General features: G+C 36.3%; 1 protein-coding gene across 1 annotated transcript in view; it reads left to right on the forward strand.

Moving 5' to 3' along the window:
- The window catches only part of LOC150077294 (condensin-2 complex subunit H2-like), a 482,911-nt gene that overhangs the window by 356,023 nt on the left and 101,384 nt on the right, over positions 1–25,504 (forward strand). Inside the window, exon 12 of the mRNA XM_090385846.1 lies at positions 20,765–20,899. Coding sequence (XP_090241972.1) covers positions 20,765–20,899 — 135 coding nt within the window. The remainder of the gene's footprint in view (positions 1–20,764; positions 20,900–25,504) is intronic.

The following is a 25,504-nucleotide window of genomic DNA, read 5'->3' on the forward strand; positions in this document are numbered from 1 at the left end:
CTTTGTATCGTCTGCAAACTTCGACATTAAGCTTGATATACCATCATCAATATTATTTATAAATAAAGAAAACAATAAAGGACCCAATACTGAACCCTGAGGGACCCCACTAATAACATTAGTCCACGATGAGCAGTGTCCATTGATTACCACTCTCTGTCTTCTCCCCCTCAACTACCCCTTTATCCATAGCAGCAATTTGCCTCCAATGCCACACTGCTCCAATTTGTGCAGCAGTCTTCCATGTGCAACAGTATCAAAAGCCTTTCTAAGATCCAAGTATATAATATCAAAGTTATTCCCTACATCCAGTTCTTTTGTGACTGCATCATAGTATCCAATCAAATTGGTCAGGCAAGACTTCCCCTTAACAAAACCATGTGTCCAAGCTATAACTGAAGTCTTGTCTAGATGATCCTGCAGTGCTTCTTTAACCAGTGCCTCCCTTAATTTTCCGGGAACAGAAGTTAAACTCACAGGTCTATAATTACTTGTGTCAGCCTTTGATCCTCCTTTGTGAATTGGGGTCACATTTGCACATCTCCAGTCCATAGGTACCTCCCCTGAGTCCAAGGAAGCTCTCATAATTATGGCTAAGGGTTTGCTTACTTCCTTTGCTGCCTCCTGTAATATAACTGGATAGATCCCATCCACCCCAGGTGCCTTTCTTGTGTTTATCTTCAACAATTTCTCCTCCACTTTACTCTCAGTTATTACAAGATTCTCTAGCTTACTGCCAGAGTTGAATACACCTCTGGCATTCCCCTCACTGAATAACTCCTCATGTGTGAATGTCGATGAAAAATATTCATTTAGTTTGTTAGCTACCTGAGCATGATCATCAACAGTTGACTCATCGATATCAAGTGGACCAATCTGATTCATCTCCTTCCTTCTAGAGTTTACATAAGTAAAGAACTCTTTGCTGTTTTTCTTCGCATCCCTTGCCAAGGATTTCTCGTAATCTGCCTTCCCCTGCCTAACCTCCTTTGTAACTTGGTTACAGATTAATTTGTATGTATCCCATGCATTTTTCTTCTCTGCCATATGCCTCATTAGTTCATCTGACATCCATTTTGGCCTAAACCTTGAACAATATTTCTTAGTTGGTATGTAAAGCCTAGTAGCTTCCAAGATAAGTTCTTTGAATGCTTCCCATTTTGAATTTGCTGTTGGTAACATCATCAGTTGATCCCACTGAATAGAATTTAAATACTGTCTCAGTCCATCGTAGTCGCCTTTACGAGAGCAATACCCCTTCCCTTTACCCCTAATGGTAGTTACCTCTTTGAGTAAATCCCACTTCAGAACACTGTGATCACTGCCACCTAGTGGTTCATTTATCTGCAGTTTCTTAAGGCATGAAGAATCACTACTGATAATCAAATCAAGAGGATTACTCCCTCTAGTTGCCTAAAATGCTGATGTAGGAAACAATCATCCAATAAATCCACAAAAGCCTTGCTAGTGTGTGAGTGACCAGCCCCCAAATTCCAGTCAATATCTGGGAAATTAAAATTCCCCATTATAAGACTCTCTGATTTTCTGGCCCAGTCTATTTCTCTGTACAGTTTCTTATTATACTCATCAGAGTCATTATGCCTATAGCACACTCCTACTCTCAATTTTGATCTCCCAATGCTTATGTCACACCAAACTGACTCGACACTGCACTGTCCAGCGATGTCTTCACTTCCTTGGATTTTATGTGTTTCTTAACTAATAGCATAACCTCTCCTCCCATCCTATCCTGTCTATCCTTTCTGTAGACATTGTACTCCCCAAATTCCAGTTCTGCATTCCTTATATCTGTGTGACACCACGTCTCTGAAATCCCAACAATATCTGCCTTTGATGTTTTGAGCAATACCTCAAATTCATCAAATTTATTTACTAAACTCCTAGCATTGGTGTACACACAAGTATACATTCACCTGCTCTTCCTCTTAGCCACCCTAACACAGCCCATGTGTTTACTTGTACCGCAATGGCTCCCAGCAGTCTCTGAAATACCATGCATCTTGTTTTTCAGGCTTCTGCTCATTCTAATAGAAGCAGTGCAAGAATCTCTTTCACCTCTGCCAGTGGCTACTGTCAATCTATTGGTCTTTGTCTCCCCCCAAGCTAGCAGTTTTCCGACCCACCTAACACTGCCTCGATAGCATCAGCAAATATTCTTGCACCCTTTCTATTTAAGTGTATCCCATCCCTGTAGAAGCAATCTCTCCTGTTAACAAGTACAGTCCAGGCTGAAAAAAATTCTACCCCTTGAGCCCTGCAAAATCTTTCCAGGGCCGAATTGATTGACAGGGTTCTCATCATGTACTCCCTCCTATCGTGTCTGGGCAGAATTGCAGACACTTTCAAATTCAACCCTAATTCTCGGCTTTTTTTCATCAGTGACCTGTACTTGTTAAGTAATTCCGCCGGTCTCCTACTCTTAATATCATTAGTGTCCTACTCTTAATATCATTACAAATGTGAAAATATTTAAATAAATTTTTTTATCTTAATATAATTTCTTAATTTTATCTTTATATAATTTAAACAATATACGATATACATGTATTTGCGTATATCGTAAATCTGCACTGCAGAAGAACCTTTGTAAGTACAAAGTAGCAAATATGATTCTATTGCTCCAATGAGCGGTAGCGCAGCGCCCATGCAGCATAGTATGTGTATAGTATGAAGCATAGTAATGAAATAATGAAAATAAGCGAATATAAACATACTATCAGGTTTTACCGCCGATTGTAAACTTGTACGTAATTAAAATTGCACATATGAAACCAAACTTGGTGTCATTAGAAAAAAGTGTAAAGTTGAGGTTTTGCGGGGCTCTTCAGAAGTCGGGTCCCAGGGCGCAAGCCCAGTGTGCCCACTGTTAAATCTGTCTTTGAGGCTAAGGCATGTGAATTTAGAGATTTTGATATTACCGATGACTATTTATTAGAAAAACTTTTGAGCCTAAAGGCAAATAGGACTCCTGGAATTGATGGAATTTATACCTAGCAATTTTGAAGGAGGCATCCAGAGAGTGTATTGAACCATTGAGGTTCATTATGAGGGCACCTTTGGATTGGAGAAGTGCAAATGTATTGCCAATATATAAAGGCGGTTCTAAGAGTGAAGTCGGTAACTGCAGACCAGTTGACCAGTTAGTCTGACTTCAGGAAGAATCTTATGGCCAGTGATTAAAAATGTGATTCAGGGACATTTAAATAGAATATGGCATTCTGAAGGATGCTCAACATGGCTTTGTTAAGGGTAAATCATACTTAACTAACTTAGTAGGAAACTTTGATACAGTTACTCATGAACTAGATGTAGGGAACAATTTTGACATCGTTTATTTGGATTTGCTAAGCATTTGACTCAATCCCTCATCAGAAGTTACTTACTGTGTAAGCTGGAACATGTTGGGATTACTGGAAAGATTCTAAGATGGATTGCAGAGCAGAAGGTAGAAGATATTTTTCAATTTGGTGTAACATCAGAAGTGGGATCCCCAAGGGTCTGTTCTTGGACCACCGTTGTTGCTGATTTTCATAAATGACATCAACGAAGGGATAAAGGGCATGATATTGGCAGATAACGTAAAGATTGGCAGAGTCATTAATGGCCGGTACCAATTAGCACTTATTCAGGAGGACTTGAACAGGATTCAAGAATGATCAGAATTGATCATTCTTGAATCCTGTGGAAGCTGTATTTTAATGTAGCAAAATGCAACATATTACATTTGGAGAATAGCAACACAAAAATAAATTATGCACTTGGTGGGGTTGAATTAAAAACAGCCGAGGAAGAAAGCGATCTGGGAGTTCCGGTACGGGCAGATGAAGTTTTCTGACCAGAGTAAACTGGCAGCCAGGAAAGTCTTTGGTATCATAGTGATGATTTATCAAACATTATCCTGTAGAGATAGTGAGATAATAATCTCACTGTATAAGTCAATTGTAAGACCACATTTGGAATACTGCATCCAAGTATGGAGACCTCATATAAAAAAAGATATTGAGCTTCTTGAAAGGGCCCAAAGACAAGCAACTCGCATTGTAAGATCAGCAAAATGGCAACCATATAAAGAAAGACTTCTGTTATGTGGGCTACAGAGCTTGGCAACCAGGCGCCTTAGAGGGGGCCCTGATTGAAGATTATAAGGCTCTGAGAGGGGTTAGTAATATGAATGAGGGCAGAATTTTCACTGTTATAAAGAATTCCAGAACTAGGAACCATAAATTCACATTACAGAGAAGAAGTTTAAACTAGGTCGTAGGAAGTTTTCTTTTAGCAAGTGAATCATTGATTACTAGAACAAGTTGCCTCTGCAGGTAGGTGAGGCTGACAGTTTGAAGAAATTCAAAGTTCAGCTGGATAGTTTGCTACATGAGGAGTTCATAATTTGTATTTTCTTATCATTTTTTTTTTTTTTTTGGCTGGTGCAGCAAAACCTTTGGCTGCCTTTCACTATATGGCCAATAATAATAAAATAATAAAAAAATAAAATAAAATAAAATAAATTAATAAATTACCTGTGTGCTGGATAGTTATCTGTCCAGCTAGCCTTTGAATTTCCCCAAGCTTGGACTGCCTGCAGAGGTAACTTATTCTGGTAATTAACCAGACTGGCTATAACTTCCTGCAAAGCATTTTGAACTTCTTTCCCAATAATCTGAAGCTATGTCCCTTATTCTTGTATTATTTATAATCATAAAAATTTCACTCTCTTGTTTACTTATCTCCCCTCGCAGCCTCATAAACCTCAGTCAGATCCCCTCTAAGATACTTAGTTACCAAGTTCTGTAGCTCACATATTTACAGTCTTTCCTCATATGGGTGCCCTTTTGCTGATCCCACCATGCAAGTTTCCCATTTTTGGACTTCTGTTGTCTCTGTACATGGACACAGTATTGAGTTTGTCTTATAGTTGTATTATAGTGAGATTACAAATTCCTGTTTCTGTAAGAAACTGTTTGATAAATCATGTTATATTTCACGTGGTATAATATGTCATTTATTATTATTATGTATAGTATATAATTTACCATTTGATAAATCGTCATTAGGACACCATGGGCCCTCCTTTGCCTGTATATGCTGTGTAGAGTGACTATTGCACAAAACAGAAGGAATTGGAAAATTGCTGGAGAGGCCTTCATCCTGTAGTGGATTAATAATGGCTGATGATGATGACTCTATAGAGAACTTTATGACCACCTGTACTTAATCCTCCATCCCCCCCAATTCATTTCTTCCTCTATTGTTATTAATTCATTCTCACCAGAGATGTCATTTATTTCGATTGCTCTTCCCCATTGTTTGAATGAATAAAGAGATGGTTAAGTGAAAGAAGACAGTGAGTGGTTATCAATGGGCATTGCTCTTTTTGGACTAATGTTATTAGTGGAGTTCCCCAGGGTTCAGTGCTGTGTCTATTATTATTTACAATATTTATCAGTAATATCACGTGCCATCAGCATTCCTGCAATTGTCACTAGGACTAATACTGACTCCAAGTGAAAGATGTATGAACTGTCTCAATCTATTCTTTCCCTATATCATCAGTATCTCAGAAGAACCAATTCTAAATGTAATTATCTATAATTCCAATCTGTTTAAGTTAATTTCATGTTGGAGAAAGCGATGTTTTAGCAGTGCTCTATAGATTCTATGCAGTTTTTGATGCAAGTTATATAATGTCTCCAGTTAGATTCCTCTTGATGCCTGTAACGGAAATCGGGTACTTGTACAATTTTGTGAATAAAGAATTTTGTTATTATTATTATTATTATTATTATATTGATGAAGGTATATTAGCTTAATGTCTATGTTTGCAGATGATACAAATGTTAGCAGGGTGGTTAATGACAGTCATCAGGGTGAGCTACTGCAAGAAGATCTAGGAAAATTGGTTTGATAGGCTGAGAAATGGTAGTTGAATTTTAACATTGACAAATGCAAGGTACTGCACATGGGTAGCAGTAACCTCAGAGTAACTTATCAACTGTGTGGTACTACACTTAGGTTAGTGGAGATTGAAAAAGACCTGGGAGTAATTGTGCAGTCAGACATGAAATTTTCTGAGCAGTGCAGACATGTTGCCAGAACAGCTTATGGGATTTTGTCAATAATATACAGGTACTTTGCTAGCAGGGATAAGGAGATGATTATCCCTTTGTATAAGGCCATGGTTGAGCTGCATCTTGAGTGCTGTATACAGGTCTGGGGGCCTCAATTTAGAAAGGATGTAGATCAACTGGAATGGGCACAGAGCAGGGCAAATTGATTGGTGATGGGAACAAAAGGGTGCTCTTACCTAGAAAGGTTCTGCAAATTACAGCGCCTTGAGACCAGGCACCTGCTGGAGATCTGATTGAGATATTTAAAAGCCTTGACTGGATTGATTAAGCTTAAATGTTAATGGTATCCTTCCACTTATTGAGACTACACACATGACGTGGCATAAATTCAGTTGAGGAAGGATGGTTGCAGGATAGATATGTAGAAGTTGCCTTCAGCCAGTGGGTGGTTGATTGTTGGAACTGGTCTCCATCTATCGTGGAAGTGGATGGGTTGAATAAATTCAAGGGAGAACTAGACAAATTCTTGGAGGGTATGGATGGGTGACTTGGGTTTTTTTTTTTTTGTCTGAAGCTTTCTTTCTTGCATCAAATGCCATTACTACTACTACTACCACTACTATTATTTTTCTGCATTAACACATAGCTGCCATTTTTCAGACCATTGTTGAAACATATCAGAGTCATCCTGAAGGAGAGCTGCTTGTTGCTGATCATTAACTACTCTCCCAATCTTGACATCTTTTATAATTATCATGACCTGTATTCTTTTGTTGATGTCATTTAAGAAATTTAAAAAAACCATGTTTGTACCCTATATGCATGAATGATGTTTTATGTGTAAACATCTTTGATGACATCTACTAAATTTTGAACAGTTAGAACCAAAATCATGAACAATATAATTTATGATCATGTCGACTACTTACTCTACCAAATCAACGTTAGCAATAAATAGGATACTCACACCCACTGCGTACTCTACTGAATCAACATTTGGAGGTTAGGCCAATAGCCTAATTACCCATTTGATCGTAGACATTGAATAGTATGATTGCAACAATACAAGTATTTGTATTGTTACAATCATACCATCATGTTACTCTGTCATGCTTTGTCGCAAATTACACATGCAGTGCTACAAGATCTGCAAGAAACGACAGTATCCCCTATAGCATAATATGCTATCAAAAATATGACTTGGCTCCGGATCTCAATGAGTACAAGCACGAGATGGTAACGATGCACATTCCATTTCGCAATGAAGGAACAGAGATACTGTCAGAGATGAAATATGTCATTATCTACGACAACAATGAAGAGCTCATACTAGATCGTGAATTGTATGAATCGGACTTGGATATTTGCAAAACAAATAAAAATATGTAAGACAATGTGTCGAGACAGCAACAATGTTGACCCTGACGAAGCATTCGGTAATGACCTGCATAGCTTTGTAACGTGACTGCAAGAAGAAGACCTGTTTTGAAACTTTTACAATCACCCAAACAGCAAGATGAATGAGGATCTAAAGATCGCCACACTCAACCGACTCAGCACAACTGCAAAGAAATGCGAAAACTTGATGGCCAACGAGGACTTTTGCAACTTAATAAGAATGGCCAATGACAAGCCAAATATTCTACTTATACATGTAATTTAGAGTCTGTTATCTCCCAATCGCTAATCGATTCAAATATTCTTGACCGGCCCAGCTGCTTGCAGAAAAACGTTTATGATTCACCAATTAATGGAAATATACAACCACTTCAGCAATACAGATGGTACTGTAATGCCTATATTACGTGCCCTTCAACTGGTAAGGCTGAAGAGCATGTAATGTAATGATCTTGGATGTGCTCAGAGCTGGTTTATGCCAGCTATGAGCACATCCAAGATCACTGCCCTCAAGGTATCCATTTCTCTGGTTACCAAAAGGCTTCTGCTGGTGGCGGCAGTGGTTAGCCCAAAGCCACCTAAGTAGTATGCCCCAAATTATAAATGTTTTTCTACAACCAGCTGGTTTATGCCAGCTCTGAGCACATCCAAGGTCACCTCCCATGATCCTTTGCACGATTTATTCTCTTCCGACTCCATTCTTTTTGCCTTTCCCACATTTTTTCCGCAGCCAGCTGATTCATGCCAACTCTGAGCACATGCAAGATATCCATTTCTCCGGTTACCAAGAGGTTTCTGCTGCTGGTGGCAGTGGTTAGCCCGAAGCCACCTAAGTGGTATGCTCCAAATCATAAACGTTTTTCCACCACCAACTGGTTTATGCTAGCTCTGAGCACATCCAAGATCACCTCCCATGATCCTTTGCGCCATCTCCTCTCCCGACTCCGTTTTTCTTTGTTATGAAATGAAAATGACATCATTTCCATGTCACAAAATCATGACAAATTGAGTTTACCACCATCAGAAATTTAGTAGGTACCACCCAAGACGTTTACACATATTTGGTATGTATGAAGGTGCCTCCGTAGCCAGGTGGGCAGGAGCAGCAGTGTGTAGCACACGCTTCTTGATTAGACCGGGGTTCGAGCCCATGGCCACCAAATACAGGGGATGCGGAAAGGTCGGGGAATAACCACCACATATCCCCAGAGCAATATGGCCTTAGTTGCTAATGCTCCTAAAAACCATATAACAAACAAACTTCATATGTTTGCTCAATCTGAAGTGTTGCTAACTACAGCCCTCTTGCCTTCTGCCGTGGAGCTGTTCCTTGTTCCAAATAAGAATCTTTACTCTGATCCCAACAAGTTCCAGCTTATACAGTCTTGTGAGGTCAAATGTTATGCTAAAATCCAAATAAACAGTGTTTAAATTATTACATCTAACTCATTAGTGACTCTGTCAAAATAGCTAACCAGGGCAGTTAAATGTGATTATTCCCTTTCGAGAAACATGCTATGTTTCCTCCAAAATACCATTTTTATCTAAATGTTTCTGTATTGCTCTATTCATCATTGCATCCATGATTTTCCATACTACTGAAGTCAGACTGACTGGTCTATAGGAATTCACTTTGCCTGTAGAAACACCTTTATGTATTGACAGTGTGTTGGTACTTCTCCAATCCAAGGAATCTCTCTCTCTCTCTCTCTCCCAATTCTGTTGATGCCCTTCTTAATGAATGTTGATGCTGTTGATGCCCTTCTCTCTTCCTCTCCTGCCTTCAAAATTATTGAGTATGTGCCGCCAGCTCCAAGGGCATTACTTGCTTCAAAAGCAGCAAGTAATGCCAGTTCAAAAGTTTTTCTAAGTGCAGTGTTGTAATGTCATACACCCCAGCTTCACTTACACAGTTTCTCTTCTTCAGATGAAGAGAAATTGCTGAGATCTAAGTATTTGTTCAGTTTAAAAGCAAAATCATCTGCATTATCTAACACTTTCCCATGCCCATTATGCAGGGATCTCATTCATTCTTCTTTGTATTCACATACATGAAAAACATGAGAGTGGTATTTCTGCTCATCTATTCACATAGATGAGCAGAAAGCCCCACCACACTATCATTATTGGGGACTTCAGTGCTAAGGTTGGAAAGAGACAAAACAGCGCAGAAAGGGGAACTATAGGAAATTTTGGAATTGGTGAAAAAAAAAGAAAGAGGTCATAGACTTGTTGAATTTGCAAAATCTCAAGGAATGCCAGTAATGAACACTTTTTTCAAAAAAAGGGTGAACAGAAAGTGGACACGGAAGAGCCCAAATAGATTAACAACTAACGAAATCGACTTCATCCTCACTAACAGAAGATATATCGTGAATGATGTTACTGTCCTGAACAAGGTAAATGTTGGAATTCATCACAAAATGGTAAGATGCACACTTGATATAGATGTAAGAAAAGAAAGGAAAAAATTAACTCAAGTAAATAATACAAAGGTCTTTGAGATAACAGAAGAGGAGAAAAGGCAGTATGTACTGGAACTTAAGAACAAGTTTGAGCTTCTGCAGACTGTTCAGGACCAAGATATTGATGAGGAATACTACAACTTTCTGAAAGTGATAAAGCCCAAGAAACCTATAGGTAAGAAGAAAAAATTAATCAAGAAACACTTGTCATGATGAACCAAAGATGACAATGAAGAGCAAGATAAACACTGACAAGGATAAAATTGAGTATACAGAGTTGTGCAAAGCCATTAGAAAGAGATTTGGGGAGGATATAAGATTTAACACAAGAAAGGTAGAACAAGCATTATTAAGGAAAAACAAAGGACGTAAATCAGCCACCATGAGCAGTAATACAGAAAGAAAAATGATACTGAAACTGAAGAATAGCAGTGGTGTACTTATAGCAGAGAAGGCATAAACTACTATAGAGAATTATACAAGGAGTGAGGGAATGATTCCAGCAGTAGGGAAAATGGATTGCAAATTAGTGACACATACAACATACCTGATATCCTTCCTGATGAGGTAGAACATGCGTTGAAGAAATAGAAGAATCAGAAAGCCCCAGGGAAGATGAAGTTACTGTAGAATTGTTAAAATTGGGAGGAAGAGACATGACATGAAAACTGGCAAGACTCTTCACAAAATGCATTAGAAAAGGCATGACACTTAAGAAGTGGAATTATAGACCAATTAGCTTGTTATCCCACTTGTTCACAAGGGTCTTTACTTACAGATTAGAAAGAATACTTGACGAGAACCAACCGAAAGAGCAAGCTGGCTTTAGGACAGGATTCTCAACTATGGATTACCTTCAGATAATATTACAGCTAATTGAGAAAGCAAATGAATATAAAACACCATTATGCCTGGCATTTGTGGATTATGAAAAGGCATTTGACTCCATACAGCAAAAGGCAATGTTTTGGGCACTGGTGAGACAAGGCATAGATTACACTAATTCACTAATATATGAACGCTACCTCCTAGACTAGACAAAGACAGTAACAAATTTAGAATTGAGAAAGGAGTTCGACAAGGAGACACAATATCTCCGAAGTTGTTTACCGCTGCCCTGGAGGAAGCTTTCAGAAGATTAGACTGGTTGCAGAAAGGAGTCAATGTGAATGGATAGTGCCTAAACCTTCTACAATTTGCAGATGACATTGTGATCATAAGCCATGATCCCAAAGAATTAGAGGAAAATCTTAATCAGTTATGCAGAGTAGAGAGGATTTCAGACTAAAGATGAATATGGCTAAAACAAAATGTAATGATGAGCAAGTATGCCACAGAAAGGAATATAATCATTCAAGGAGTAGTAATTGAAAAGGTGGATTCATATACTTATCTGGGACAAGTCATTAGCTGTAATTGGCTGATGCTGCATAAGCTTGCTTTCTTGCATCAAATGCCTCTACTAATGCTAATGATGATAAATGACTGGAAGTCAAGAGAAGAATCAATTTTGGATGGACAGCATTCAGGAAATATAGTAACATACTGCTATCCCAATTTGTCTGAAACGTAAAATAATAAATCAATGTATACTCCCCACCATGACTTATGGAAGTGAAACTTGGGCACTGACCAAAAGAATGGAAGAGAAGCTGAGAACTATAGAGCAAAGAATGGAACGAATTATATTAGGAATCAGACTGTTAGATAAGATAATCAGACTATTAGATAAGAAGATAATAACATTGATTAGGCAGCAAACTCAAGTTAAGGACATTCTTATCAAAACTAAAGAACTAAAATAGTCTTGGGCAGGATACACAGCTCGAAGACATGATGACAGATGGACTAAGAAAATAACAGAATGGTACCCAAGAGGAACTAGAAGAAAACCTGGAAGATGGAGATGGACAGATGAAATTCATGAGTTTGTGGTAGTAAATGCATGGCCATTACATAAAACAGAAGAAACTGGAAAGTTTCTGGAGAGGCCTTCATCTTGCAGTGGATTGAAAATGGCTGATGATGATGATGAGATGAAAAACTCCTTGTCTCTATTCTTTATTCTGTTAGTCAGTGATTTCTTGTAATCCACCTTTTCCTGCCTAACTTTCTTTCTATGGTACTGTTGCAGATTACATTTTAGAGTTTACTTTTCATCAATCTGCAACTTTCCCTTCCCATATTTTTCTTCTCTGTTAAATTGATTAAATCAATATTCATTCATTTTGGCATCCTCCCTATGCTGTACATTCTCAATGGCATATATGCATTAATGCCTTCTGTGACTGTTGCTTTAAAGGTATTCCATAATCCTGTGCAATCTACTCAGTTGCCCCAAACTGCCATTGTCTCTTTTCCTGAAATTGAAATGCATGCCTTTACGATTTACAGCTGCAATCTTTCTCCTCATTATCCAACTGAGACCTCTGTGATCACATCCCCACACCTAATGGTTCTTGTACTGCCAGCCCTTTGATGTAATCCAGTTCGTGTGTGATGATCTGGTCTAGAATGTTCTTGCCCCTTCTAATAATAATAATAATTATCTAGTTGATTTAAAAATTTTGTTGCCCATTCCATTGCATGTAGATTTTCTCCTTATTACCCTTCACAATCTTCTGGTTTTTAGCATATCCCACTCTCATTTTAACTTTGCTCCCAATTGTGTGTTGTTTTCCCAGGTCCAAATATTTTAGCTTTTCCAGATCCAAATATTTTATTTTTGGATCTTCTGTGGTGCTCAGGCTGAGCACCACAGAAGCTCCTTATCAAAGGATGTACCCTCCCCACACCCATCTTTTCTGTTTAGCCTATCCTTCCAAAATGCTTCATACATGCCATAGTGAAAGTCATCATTCCCTATTTTGGTATGACATCAAGAAACTTATTATGTCATCATTAGTTGGCCTAACCAGGAGTTCTAATTCACTAATTTTATTAACAATGCTCCTGATATTATTGCAGACATGGTTAAAGCCCTCCCCCTTTATATATATACAGTATATATATATATATATGTGAGGTAAAAGTTAGGCAAAAGTAATAAAAATAAATAAATATGGCTATGTAGCTATCATTAGAGGCAGCAAATGCACATCCTCCACATGATGCCTAATTATATCTGATAATTAAAATAAATATGATATTTAAAATAAAAACATCAGCCAGTAGTACGGCAATAATGCAGAGCGAAACGAAACGCAAAAAAAATATAAAATAAACAAACAGGGAAGGGAAAGTAAAGATAATAGGACAAAAAGGTAGTCGATAATCCCCTGTATAATTTAGTCAATTAAGTCATTAAACCCAATTAATAAAATGATGTAAATTTAAAATAATGCCAATTATAAATAATTTAGCGGTACCCCTCTCGAAGGTACCAGTTCCAAAAGACGTGAAATATCACCAGAAAAGGGTTAAAGAAACTACCAAAAACTAAAATAAAAATGATAGACTGACCATCATGCCCCATATCGACAGAGGACCACGAGGCCAATAATGGTCATGGAATCGCTGCATTTCAATCGTCATACAAATCATCGCAAAGGCAGAAATATCGAAGGACCAAACCACCCCTCCATTCCCCGATAGATCAACCAATGCAGAGGATTTGCATGGCGGTGGTCCTTATGCAGCGAAAAATAATCTATAGAACAGACAGCACTCTTGATCAGAGCCACACCACTGACATAATGCAAGCTTAACCAGCTTATATAATAGAAAGGAAAAGAATAGATGGCGGCACAGGCGCTGCTTATTTAGCATATCAACCCACTACTACCATTAATTTATATTATGTGAGGTAAAAGTTAGGCAAAAGTAATAAAAATAAATAAATATGGCTATGTAGCTATCATTAGAGGCAGCAAATGCACATCTCCACATGATGCCTAATTATATCTGATAATTAAAATAAATATGATATTTAAAATAAAAACATCAGCCAGTAGTACGGCAATAATGCAGAGCGAAACGAAACGCAAAAAAAATATAAAATAAACAAACAGGGAAGGGAAAGTAAAGATAATAGGACAAAAAGGTAGTCGATAATCCCCTGTATAATTTAGTCAATTAAGTCATTAAACCCAATTAATAAAATGATGTAAATTTAAAATAATGCCAATTATAAATAATTTAGCGGTACCCCCCTCGAAGGTACCAGTTCCAAAAGACGTGAAATATCACCAGAAAAGGGTTAAAGAAACTACCAAAGACTAAAATAAAAATGATAGACTGACCATCATGCCCCATATCGACAGAGGACCACGAGGCCAATAATGGTCATGGAATCGCTGCATTTCAATCGCTGCATTTCAATCACTGCATTTCAATTGCTGCATTATTTTAATTATCAGATATATATATATATATATATATGTATATAATTATACATATATTTGAATAACGTTTAAATATAGTTGGAAATGGAATCTTTCATAATAAAAATGAAAAGGGTACAGCATACATCAGAGGCAGCAAAAAGCATATTCCTCTACATGATGCTTGAAATATAATCATACAAATAAATTAGAATAAGGATTAAAATAAAAATAAAAAAAATATATATATATTTATATTGTTTAACTCTGATTCATCCCTTGAAATTATTTAAGTTTGTTTCCTTAACATTAACTTCCCGTTTGTTAAAACACTGTTGCCCTCCGTACATCTTGCAGATATTGTCTTTTTGTCTCATACAAGAACTCTTCAATTTGTGCCAGCATTACATAGATCTATATCCTCAAACTAACCATGTTTATATTACTCCTACCTACCTCTGAGACAACTAGCAGTTTCCCTAGAACTTGCCTCAACTATGCTGATAATGTTTTTTTTTTTTCCTAAAAAGCATTGCAGAGTCTCAAGTCTTGAGTTAATCAATGTGCTTTTAGCATATAGCCCTCCTATTAAGTTGGAAAAACAAATTAGGCAAAATTGCAGACACAAATATATTCTGATCTAACTAGTGGCATTTTTTCATCATGACCCTGTAGTTATCCAATAGGTCATCAGTTTGTGTAGTGTTAATGTCATTAGTCTCCACATAGATAAAAATGTTACCTATTTCCTTGACAAATGGAATCTTCCAATAAAACTAAATCCTTTTGAATGAGAATAGTACACACTTTTCTGTTCTGTTCTGGTGCCCAAATCAGGAGTGCAAATACAAACTAGAAAACAATTTAAATTAAGAATACATAAAAACTATATATAAGATTTTATCTTAGCTAAAGAATAATTGGAACACTTACTTCAACTTAATCTTATGGAACTTTAAAGCAGCAAATTATATGCAACTTGCACTTATGCAGAATGGGGTTTATATCTCTTTCTCCTTTTTTTTTTTTTTATTTTAATGGCTGATGCTTCATAATCTTATTTCCTTGCATGCATCATTTTGCTAGTACTAATAGTTCTTTCATTGCATTAAATCCATAGAGAAAATGTTGAGCATAAGTCAAAAGGATATTCTGTTTGTGCTAAAATCTGTCAAAAATATCTCATTTTGTGTTCTAAAATGATGGTTCCCAAAGTTTTGTGCTCATAGACAGGTAAAAGTCTAACAAAAGTTTCAGGGATTAGCATCACAGTGGTTGAAATATAGCTGAATTTATTTTTTGAACCAATAGAAATTACATTGTGGACTAACACTGATTGGAAACTGCTGTTCTACAAGTAATTGATGTAATTGATCTCTGTAATTGATGTGCTCTGTAATTGATCTGTAATTGAAATCTCTGTAATTGATGTGCATTGTTCTCTGAAAGAACAATGCACATCAATTACAAAGTTTTTCACATTGATGAACTCACATAGCGCGGCACTTCAGTTTCTGGCATTTTTGCATTGCTTGCCATCATTTTCAGAAGGTAAACTCCAGCAATGAGAAACAAAAATAAGCTGCAGAGATGCCACAAAAAGAAGTTGCAGAGAGATGGGCAAAAAGAGGTTGACGTATGATCCCTCACTGCTACAGCCACATTAGACCAATTCTCGGTGGGTTTATCTTCATGTTAGCCTCGATAACTTCATGCTAGAGAAGTGAGTGTTCATGTATGACTGTTGCTTGTTGCATAATTCTGCTAAGAAGTCAAGAGGAAATTTCCACATTCCACACAAGAATACAATTCATAATTTAGTAAGTAAATGAATTGAGAAATAAAGATATATTATTGAAGAGTAAATCAAAGCAAGATTAGCAAGTATTAACAAAGATAAAATTGGTACTTGTCTGGAAATTCACTATGTAAGTCTCTTTTGCTTGTTGCACATGAAACAAGAATACTGAAGGGTACTATGAGAACCACAACAAAACTCTTAAACAACATTAGTGCAGTCTTTGCCGCCACAACATCCCAATAGCTAGAGTCAGATTGCAAATGGCTCCTTCAGTCAATTTATGATAGGGGAAAAAATTGACCTAGAATTGATGTTTTTACAGATGAGTCATGCTTTTAGTTGAATGGTTTGATTGAATGGACAAGTGAATGGCCAAAATAACAGATACTAAAGCTTTAATTGTAGCATTTCCTGAAGGTATGTAGGAAACCCCATCTTCTCTATGTGAGTCTTCCAAACTCATGCATGCAAAAGATGTAAAAGAGGATGTTTAGTATGCCTTTCAAATATACAAATCTTGATATTGCAACCATTTCTTAAAGAACTAATGAAGAAAAGTTCTATAGACATTTCTAAGATGATCCTGCTACCATGCATACCTCTAATCATTCAATGCTGACACCAAAATTTGTTTGTGAAAAGATAAGTCATGGATTATGGCCACCTTGTTCTCCAGGCATCACTCCCTCATATTTGTTCTTGTGGGATTATTTAAAGAATAGAGTATACAGCATGAGTCCTTACATAGAAGAACTCAGAGAAAACATAAATGTTTAAGTGGCCAACATATGCAAAGAACAACTGCAGAATGTAAACCAGAATCTTTTCAGAAAGCATATGGAGTGTCAGAGCCAATGGGTACCTCTTTTAGAATCTCCTTTAATGAAGGTCAGTTGGCATTAAATATATTAAAAAATAATGATAAAAAATGTCACTCCACCATATTCCTGCAGCTGTGCTACTGCATGAGCTAACCGAGCAAAAATGCTGGTGGTGGCACCTCAAACAATACATATTGTTTTATGAAACATACTGTTAAAATGAGCAATCTTCTTTTAACCGATGAAAATTAGAAATAAAATGCTATCTTATATCTGTGATCGTTGTGAATTATCTTTACCTGACCCTAACTGCCTGTAACAGTTTTATTACAATAAGTAATTGAACTGTTATGCTGTGTGCTCACTGGCAATATTCCATCAGACAATCAAATGTTATTGACAATTTACCATTCAGTCCCTTAACTTATTAAGTCCCTAACTTATTTTAATGAAACTGTTACATCTGGTTAGGTGAACACCTTAGCTGCTCAAATAACTGATGACCTTTATGAACAAAATTAAAAAATTACAGAATTGAGTCAATCTAGACTGGAGAGGGCAGTGACTTTAGGTTTTCTCCTCACTATGGCTAACATTGGCAAAGGTTGCTTGACAAAAATATCCAATTTTTCTTACATCAAATCAGAATAAAATGGTTCTTAAAGTCAGTGGTTTTCCCTCCTAGTGGATTAAAAACCCCATGATGTACATATGCAACAACACACAGTTAACATGTTGAGGAAATGGGGATGTATTAATAAAAGTTTTAAATTTTTGTTTCTTATTTTCACTTAAAAGATAAATTCTCATTCATGAAGCTCTCAAGTGCCTTTGATAAGTTTGCTTTAACTGCAATCATTTTCTCAATAGAGCAGGCAAGTGATGCACTGCTCATTGTCTCAAAAGTATAGCACTGAAAAAACTTTTCAGTAGAATGATTTTGTGTGGTGTACCATATTTCTTCTCGCTGTCTTTTTGATACACATTCTGATCCTTTCAATAAATATTATTAAAATTGGTTTAATACAAAGAAACAGAGTTTATTTGCATCTTTCTGCCATCTTAACACTTTGTTTTAAATTCATAGGTGTGTATTCACAGTGTTTGTGTGTTGCTAAGACTTTGTGGTTAAAAACCTCAGAATAATTTAAATCCATTCTTTTAAAAGCATAATACAGTAAACCCCCGCTATTCGCTGTTTCGCGTATTCACGATCGCTGATTTAATATAAAATGAAACCTAAAAAAATGTGAATTTTAAAGGGCCATGAATATTTTCTGCCATAAAAAAACATGGACGTGGCTAAAATTATCTTTTCCTGTCAAAACAGCGCTCAGTGGGTGGGGGGAGAGGGATGACAAAATTGCGAGCGAAGATGTTTCTCGCTAATCCTTGTTCAGTATGTGTTATGCGCTTGTCATGGAAGGTTTCGTCGTTTGCTTTTAATTTATACGCTTATAAATTGAATAAATTTATCAATTTATAAATTGATATGCTTATAAAAGTGATAAATCTACCGTTTTGCAGTTTAAAACAGACTTTTTCGAGTGTGTTAACGGAAGAAAGTGACTTTATTGTGGACAAGTTCTTTCTAACCCGTACAAAAATATGGCTATGAATAACAAGGGAAATGTGAAAATATTAAAGAAGATGATGACATTAGCGAATAAAATTGAGTTATTAGACAAAATTTCTAATGGTGAAAGTGTCTCCTCAGTGGCAAAACATTATAAAATCAATGAGTCAACGGTACGATCGATCAAAAAATCAGAAGAAAAAATCCGCCATGGTGTCCGTGAAAACGCGCTAATTACTTAAAAAATTTGCTCTGTAACTCGTGATGTTAAATTAGGAAAAATGGAAAAAGCTTTAAATCTGTGGATAGAAGACTGAACTCAAAATAAAATTCCGTTAAGTTCACTCATCATTCATGAAAAAGCAAAACTCCTTTATCAACACTTTAGCGAAACTGGTGATAGCACTGGTGGGATAAGTTTTTTTGCTAGCAAAGGCACTGGTTTGAAAGATTTGTTTGAAATTTCTAATAAATATTACATTTAATATTAAATTGTTTCTTATTTTCATTTCGATGCCATATGCTTGCATTTCACTATGTACTGTCTATGTACATAGTCATATTATGAAGGTACATATAATACATACATAGAAAAAATTTTAGACTAGTTTTTCTTATATATTTCATATTGGAACGGAACCCCTTTATTACTATGGGAGCCATAACTCACTATTCGCGTTTTCGGTATTTGCGACATTTCTCAGGAACGTAACCCTCGCGAATAGCGGGGGTTTACTGTATATAAATGTCTTTTTAGATAAAGCAGTATACCAATAAAGTACATATAATGTAGTTTCTGCATTTGTAATTTGTATTATTTTGTTATAAACTTAATTTGCTCTTGGATGTATACAAAACTGAGACTTTTCCCACCCATCTACAAATAGAAGAGTTCTTTATTTTGCCTAATTCAACATTATTTGAAGTTGCATGGTGTATATTAGTGTGGTGATAGACAACAGTTCTTTTTGTTTTACTAAAGCAAAACTATGAATTTGCAGTGTTACATATACATTTCTTTCTTCTGCTGACTTGCTCATAATTTTATTTAAAAATTTAGAAATCAGAATAATAGTAATCATCAACACAGATTAACAATATCATCAACATTGTCATAATAGCTTCAGTCATATGCATTCCAAAGGCACAAACTTCTCCACTCTTCGAAATAGCATAAGGTAGTTGGGACAATACAAGTTAGGGCTAGTTATGAACTCTCAAAAATTACTAACGGATTGATCACATTACTAGTTATCCTTGATTTCCCTAATAAGATAAACAAATTATTGATTTTTTTTTTCATTATTTTGAATTTGTGCAAATTGTTCATTGACATCTAATGGAAACACTTTTTTTTATCTTTAATTTAATATTTTATTCAATTTGATTAATATTCTATAAAAATATAAATGTTAACAGTAATTTTTCATTAACATCTCAAATTAATATTGTTTTTACGTTGCTCTATTGAACTCTTTGGGCTTGCTGTTCATCTTTAAAATGCCACTGATCAGCAAGCTAGTTTAACCATCATGGGGAATTAAGAATAGAGTGAAAGACAAATAAAGTTAAAAAAAAAAATTGGCCATTAAAAATCTTATTTTATTTCTGATATAATTAGACTAAATTCCAAATAGCAAATGCTTAATGTACGGTACTCACCTTATACAATCTGCAATGGTTATTAGGGTGAAGTGATGGCTAAATCTTAGGTTGAATAATTTAAATTAACAAGCGAGATAAAAAATAAATTAATTTGACATAATTTAAAATAAGTGCAAGGAGGCAGAAGTGCACAACTCCGTCCCTGGTTGTCATGAAGGATAATTAATTAAAAAACTCTTGAGTAATATAAAACTGATTTTTTTCATTTTTTGATTTTTTCATGATTAAATATTAATTATCCTTCATGACAACCAGGGACGGATTTGTGCACTTCTGCCTCCTTGCACTTATTTTAAATTCCATAAAATTAATTTATTTTTTATCTCGCTTTTTAATTTAAATTATCCAACCTAAAATTTAGCCATCAATTCACCCTAATAACTGTTGCAGATTGTATAAGGTGAGTACCGTACATTAAGCATTTGCTATTTGAAATTTAGTCTAACAATCACGGTATTTTAAGAACTCTATAATTTCTCATATTCTGATATAATTGTAATTTAAGAAATATTGTCTTGTCTTACATAATTAATAAACTTTAAATAAATGCTAACTCAGGAACATGGTTCAGCATTGTAATTATCATGATATAAATGGTTTTTTCTTTTCTTTCTTTCTTTTTTTTCCCAGATGATCAAAATGATGATTTTGACTGTGATGATGATTGTCCTCCTCCACAGCTTGATGATGATGATCTTTCTGGTGATGAAACTCAGAATTCTCCTAGAGCTTTTCCAAATTGTGATAATAATAATATTGCTAATGGTAAAGTGTTTTTTGTTATCTTTCTTTCCTGTTTTCATGGTTTTGTTCAATCATTAATCATTTCCAACTTAAATATGTGGGTTGTTCAAAAAGTAATAATGATGAAACTATTACAATGAAAAAGTTACTGTTTTCTAATTTTTTTAAATTAAAATATATTAGCAACTTCCATCTAGGGTCGCCAGTCATCCTATTTTAAGCAGGACAGTCCTAATTTACAAATGAAAATCCCACCTTCAACCTTTTATTAATATACGTCATTGGTTAATATTAGCAAAAAGGCCTCTTGCATTAAGAATAACTGTTTTATCAGTTTCTTGAATTCACTGATACCTGTAAAAGGAATTTTTGTGTCACTGAAAGAATCGTAAGACACAAAATTCCTTCGTAAAATTAAACAAGTATTTAATATAACTGTGTATTTAAAATAAAAGGATAAATTGCAATAAAGCAAATAAATTAAAATACAATAAAACGATCTATAAATATTATAAAAATAATAAAAACAAATTCCAGAAGGCTCTGGAATTTGTATTTATTATATTTATAATATTATCTTTCTATTTTATTTTAATTTTTGTTTTATTTCAACATACATGCTTGATATAAGTATCATGGCTGCCCTCATGGCACCGGAAGTGTTTCTTTGTCTGAACAGTTGCCAGCAAACATCCTGTGTAAGAACTACAGATTCAATGATGGAATACATCCACCATCCCCAATCGCAGTCCATGATACTTTGTGTTATTGCTATATTAAAATTCGCAAACCACTTCTGGTCATAAAACGTGTGCACTGTGAACATTACCACTTCCTCACGCAGACCGGTGGCCTTCTTTCCACGCATGCACTGCTGTGGCTGAACGGTCAAAATCAACTTCCCTGATAGCATTACTTCACCCTATTATGACAACTTTTGTTCCCTTTTCTCCAGGTATAATAGAACGTATTTTTTGGATCCTAAAATCATATATTGTCCACTGTTTGAAACTTTCCACAGTGGTTTCTGGGTTCTGTAATTCAGTTCACTCCAGTTTTGCAGAAATCAGTGTGGAGTTGTGTCCATGATCCAGGACATGGATTCTATCAGGGAGGCTGATTTTGACCATTCAGCCATAGTGGGGCATATATTTGTTATTTGGTTTTTTAGGAGCATTAGCAACTAAGGCCATATTGCTCCGGAAATATGTGGTGGTCATTCCCTGACCTTTCTGCATCTTCCGTATTTGGTGGTGACGGGCTCGAACCCCGGTCTAATCAAGAAGCGTGTGCTACGCACTGCTGCTCCTTCCCACCTGGGGCATATGTGTGAAGGTCACTAGGTCCACCTTGGGTATGTTGTAATGGCTGATAGCACACATAGATTTTATAAGCAGAAGTGGCTGAGTCTTCATTTAGCAAAAACACAAAGAATTAGGGACTGTGATCAGGGATGGTGCATACATCCCACTATTGAATCTGTAGTTCTTAGGTGGAATTTTTGCTGGCAATCATCCAAACAAAGATACACTTCCAGTGCCAAAATGACAACTGCCATTGTGGCTAATAATACTAATACATACTTATTAGTATTATTAGTGGCAAATGATGCAAGAAAGCAAGCTTATACAGTCAGCCAAAAAAAGAAAAAAACCAACTTCCCATTTCACCTATCCATTCCCTCCAGTAGTTTGTCTTGTCCTTCCTTGAATTTATTTAAGCTATCCACTTCCACAACAACAGATGGAAGTGTTTGTTCGAGCAATCAACCACCTGCTGGCAAACTTCTGCACATCTGTTTCGCAACCATCCTTCCTCAGTTTGAATTTATTGCATGTATGTTGCAATCAGAATGTATTATTCTCTAATGAAAAGGCCTTCTCTTTGGAAAGCTCCAGAATTTATATTTCTTATTTTAATAAATTTTAAATTGTTTTGTTGTATTTTAATATATTTGTTTTATCACTTTTATTTAATTCTGTTTAAAATATACAGTTATTTAAATACCAGTTTAATTTTATGCAAGTATACTGATATTTTGTGATATGTAATACTCTGTAATACAATCAGATTATCTGATTTATCGATTATCTACATAATATTTGAAAGTAGTCAGTCATAAAACACAATTGATTTACGTGTATACGGACCTGTTCCTACCCATTGTTGATATTATGCTAAATGCAACAGCGCCAAAGTTAGGAGTGCCGCATGTCATCCATTCATCCTGGATTTAGCAGTAGTTATACATGCTTAACTAGTTGAAACCTACCATGCAGCACTCGGCAAAATTGTTACAATATAACAACAATTGCTAGAAATGCCCAGTGTCCGGCAAAATTGCTAAAATGTAATAACATTGGCTACAAGGATGCAATGAATAGTTTTAATTTTGTTTGTGTAGTTTTAAACTACAGTGGAACATAAATGTTATTAGCAATTAACAATTTGTTTTACTTCAACATTCAGCTGCAAAGGGGCACATCACTCCAAAAGCTTCTTAACATGTATTTCGTTCTCATCACTTTTATCGATTATCTGTATATGTACACTAAGTGATCACTGAATTATGACCACCTACTTAATACCATGTGAGACTACCATTCACATGGAAAACAGCTGCTATTTGCCTAGGCATTCAATCCACTAGATCTAAAGATGTCTGTAGGGATCTGCAACCATTCAGCCTACAAGGCTTTTCACAGTGTCAGAATAGATGGCAGTTGCATATCCATATACCTCACTTCCCATTCCAAAACATCCCATAGATGTCCAGAGGATTGAATTCAATCGAATTTGGAGGCTAATCAAGATGGGAGATAACTTTTCTGTGTTTATCCAACCACTCATGCACAGTGTGGGGCCCAGTGAAATGGCACATCACCTTGGAAGATCCTGTTTCTGTCTACAAATGGCACGCTATGGCCACAGATGCCAATGCACCTAATAAATCCTCAAACAAAAAAACAAACTGTCTGCAAAAAATGCAACATGGCAGGGTGCACATGGTCTTCTAAGAGCTGCATGGTTCATTGGTAGACATCATCAGTGAAACATTGGTTCATGTGCACCAAAGGTCCTAGTTCTTGCCAGTAAAAATGCCCCATATTAAGCAGCCGCTACCACCTGCCTAGATAATAAATGGGCCTCCGTGGATTTCTCTTGCTTGCACGACACACGAAGGCATCTGTTGGCATGTTCTACCAGGTATTAGGGCCCATCCGACCAGCATTCATTTCCAGACATCCAGTTAATCAGCATGGTGTTGGCACCATAGCATTTGCCATTGATGATGATCATCTCATCGGTGAGGAGAGGGTGTCTCTTGGGTCATCTGGTGTGAAACCCATAAGTCTCAGTGTCATTCATGATATTGTTCTTGCATTTCCCATAGTGTACTGCAGTGTCAGCTGTTTCACAGTGACCTGCCATTGAGCCCTTACAGTCTTGTCTGACAAATTTGATTGGATAGTATAACGTGGTCACAAAGGAACTAGATGCAAAAAATAGTTTTCACATTGGATTTTAGGAAAGCTCTTGATACTGTTGCACATGAAAAATTACTGTACAGATTGGAGCAGGGTGGCATTAAGGGCAAGTTGCTACATTGGATAAAAGGATGGTTGAGTGAGAGAAGACAGAGAGTGGTTATCAATGGACACTGCTCTTCATGGACTAATGTTATTAGTGAAGTCCCCCAGAGTTTAGTGTTAGGCCCATTGTTGTTTTCGGTATTTATCAATGATAATAGCATTAGCATTAATAGAGGCATTTGATGCAAGAAAGCAAGTTTATGCAGCATCAGCCAAAAAAAAAAAATAAAAATAAAATAAAAAAAATAAAAAAATAAAGAAACCACTTCCACTTCACCCCTCTGTTCGTTCAAAATACCTGTCCAGCTGAGCCTTAAACTTATTTAGGCTATCAACTTCCACGACAAGGGATGGAGGTCTGTTCCACAAACCAACCACCAGCTGGCTAAAGGCAAATTTCCTCACGTCTATCCTACATCTGTCTTTCCTCAATTTGAATTGATGCCCTCTCAGGTGATTATTCTGAGCGAGAGGAAGAATCTCATCAGCATTGAGCATGCTCAAACCATTCAAGGCTTTATACACCTCTATCAGATCACCTCGCTGGTGCCTAGTCTCCAGACACTGTAATTTGCAAAACTTAAGCCTTTCTTCGTAAGAGCACCCCTTTGTTCCATTCACTAATCTTGTTGCCCTTCTCTGTACTCGTTCCAGCAGCTCTACATCCTTCTTGAAATGAGGCCTCCAGACCTGTATACAGTACTCTAGGTGTGGCCTGACCATTGCCTTATACAAGGGAATAATCACCTCCTTATCCCTGCTAGAAAAATTCCTATATATCATTGACAATACACCATGAGCTACTCTTGCAGCCCGTCTGCACTGCTCAAAGAACTTCATATCTGCCTGCACAACCACCCCCAGGTCCCTTTCATTCTCTACCACTGTCAGTGTAGTACCACAGAGTTGATACGTTTCTCTGGGGTTGCTGTTTCCCATGTGTAGTACTTTACATTTGTCAATGTTAAACTTCATTTGCCACCTCTCAGCCCATCTGCTCAACCTTTCCAGATCCTGTTGCAGCAGCATAGTG

This window comes from Mastigoproctus giganteus, chromosome 12 (assembly GCF_048544385.1).
Source record: "Mastigoproctus giganteus isolate SK-2022 chromosome 12, ASM4854438v1, whole genome shotgun sequence".
In the NCBI taxonomy this organism is placed as follows: domain Eukaryota; kingdom Metazoa; phylum Arthropoda; class Arachnida; order Uropygi; family Thelyphonidae; genus Mastigoproctus; species Mastigoproctus giganteus.